The 448-nt window shown below is 71.0% G+C and overlaps 1 protein-coding gene across 1 annotated transcript in view; it reads left to right on the forward strand.

Annotated features, from left to right (window-relative positions):
- PTGES (prostaglandin E synthase) overlaps positions 1–448 on the forward strand; it is an 11,379-nt gene that overhangs the window by 7,556 nt on the left and 3,375 nt on the right. Inside the window, exon 3 of the mRNA XM_006768622.1 lies at positions 204–442. Within this exon, the coding sequence (XP_006768685.1) occupies positions 204–442 (239 nt within the window). The remainder of the gene's footprint in view (positions 1–203; positions 443–448) is intronic.

The raw sequence follows: 448 nt of genomic DNA on the forward strand, positions 1-448 counted from the left end.
GGCTGCTTCCTCAGCCGCCCGCAGGCGCCAGCTTGGGAGTCGCCGCTCACGTCTGGGGCAGCTCTGGCTCTGGCCACCAGTGGACGTGAGCCTGGCGCCCTGGAGATGACCCTCCGTGGCCCGGGCCTCGCAGGCAGAGGGCCCAGCGTCGGCGACGTTCCCAACGCTGCCGCCCGGCTCACCGCACCCCCTTGCCTCCCCAGAGCCCACCGCAACGACATGGAGACCATCTACCCGTTCCTGTTCCTGGGCCTGGTCTACTCCTTCCTGCAGCCCAACCCCTTCGTGGCCCGGGTGCACTTCCTGCTCGTCTTCCTGGGCCGCGTGGTGCACACCGTGGCCTACCTGGGGAAGCTGCGCGCGCCCATCCGCTCCCTGGCCTACACGCTGGCCCAGAGGCCCTGCGCCTCCATGGCCCTGCAGATCGTCTGGGAGGCAGCCCGCCACC

Source organism: Myotis davidii, unplaced genomic scaffold, assembly GCF_000327345.1.
Source record: "Myotis davidii unplaced genomic scaffold, ASM32734v1 scaffold142, whole genome shotgun sequence".
In the NCBI taxonomy this organism is placed as follows: Eukaryota; Metazoa; Chordata; class Mammalia; order Chiroptera; family Vespertilionidae; genus Myotis; species Myotis davidii.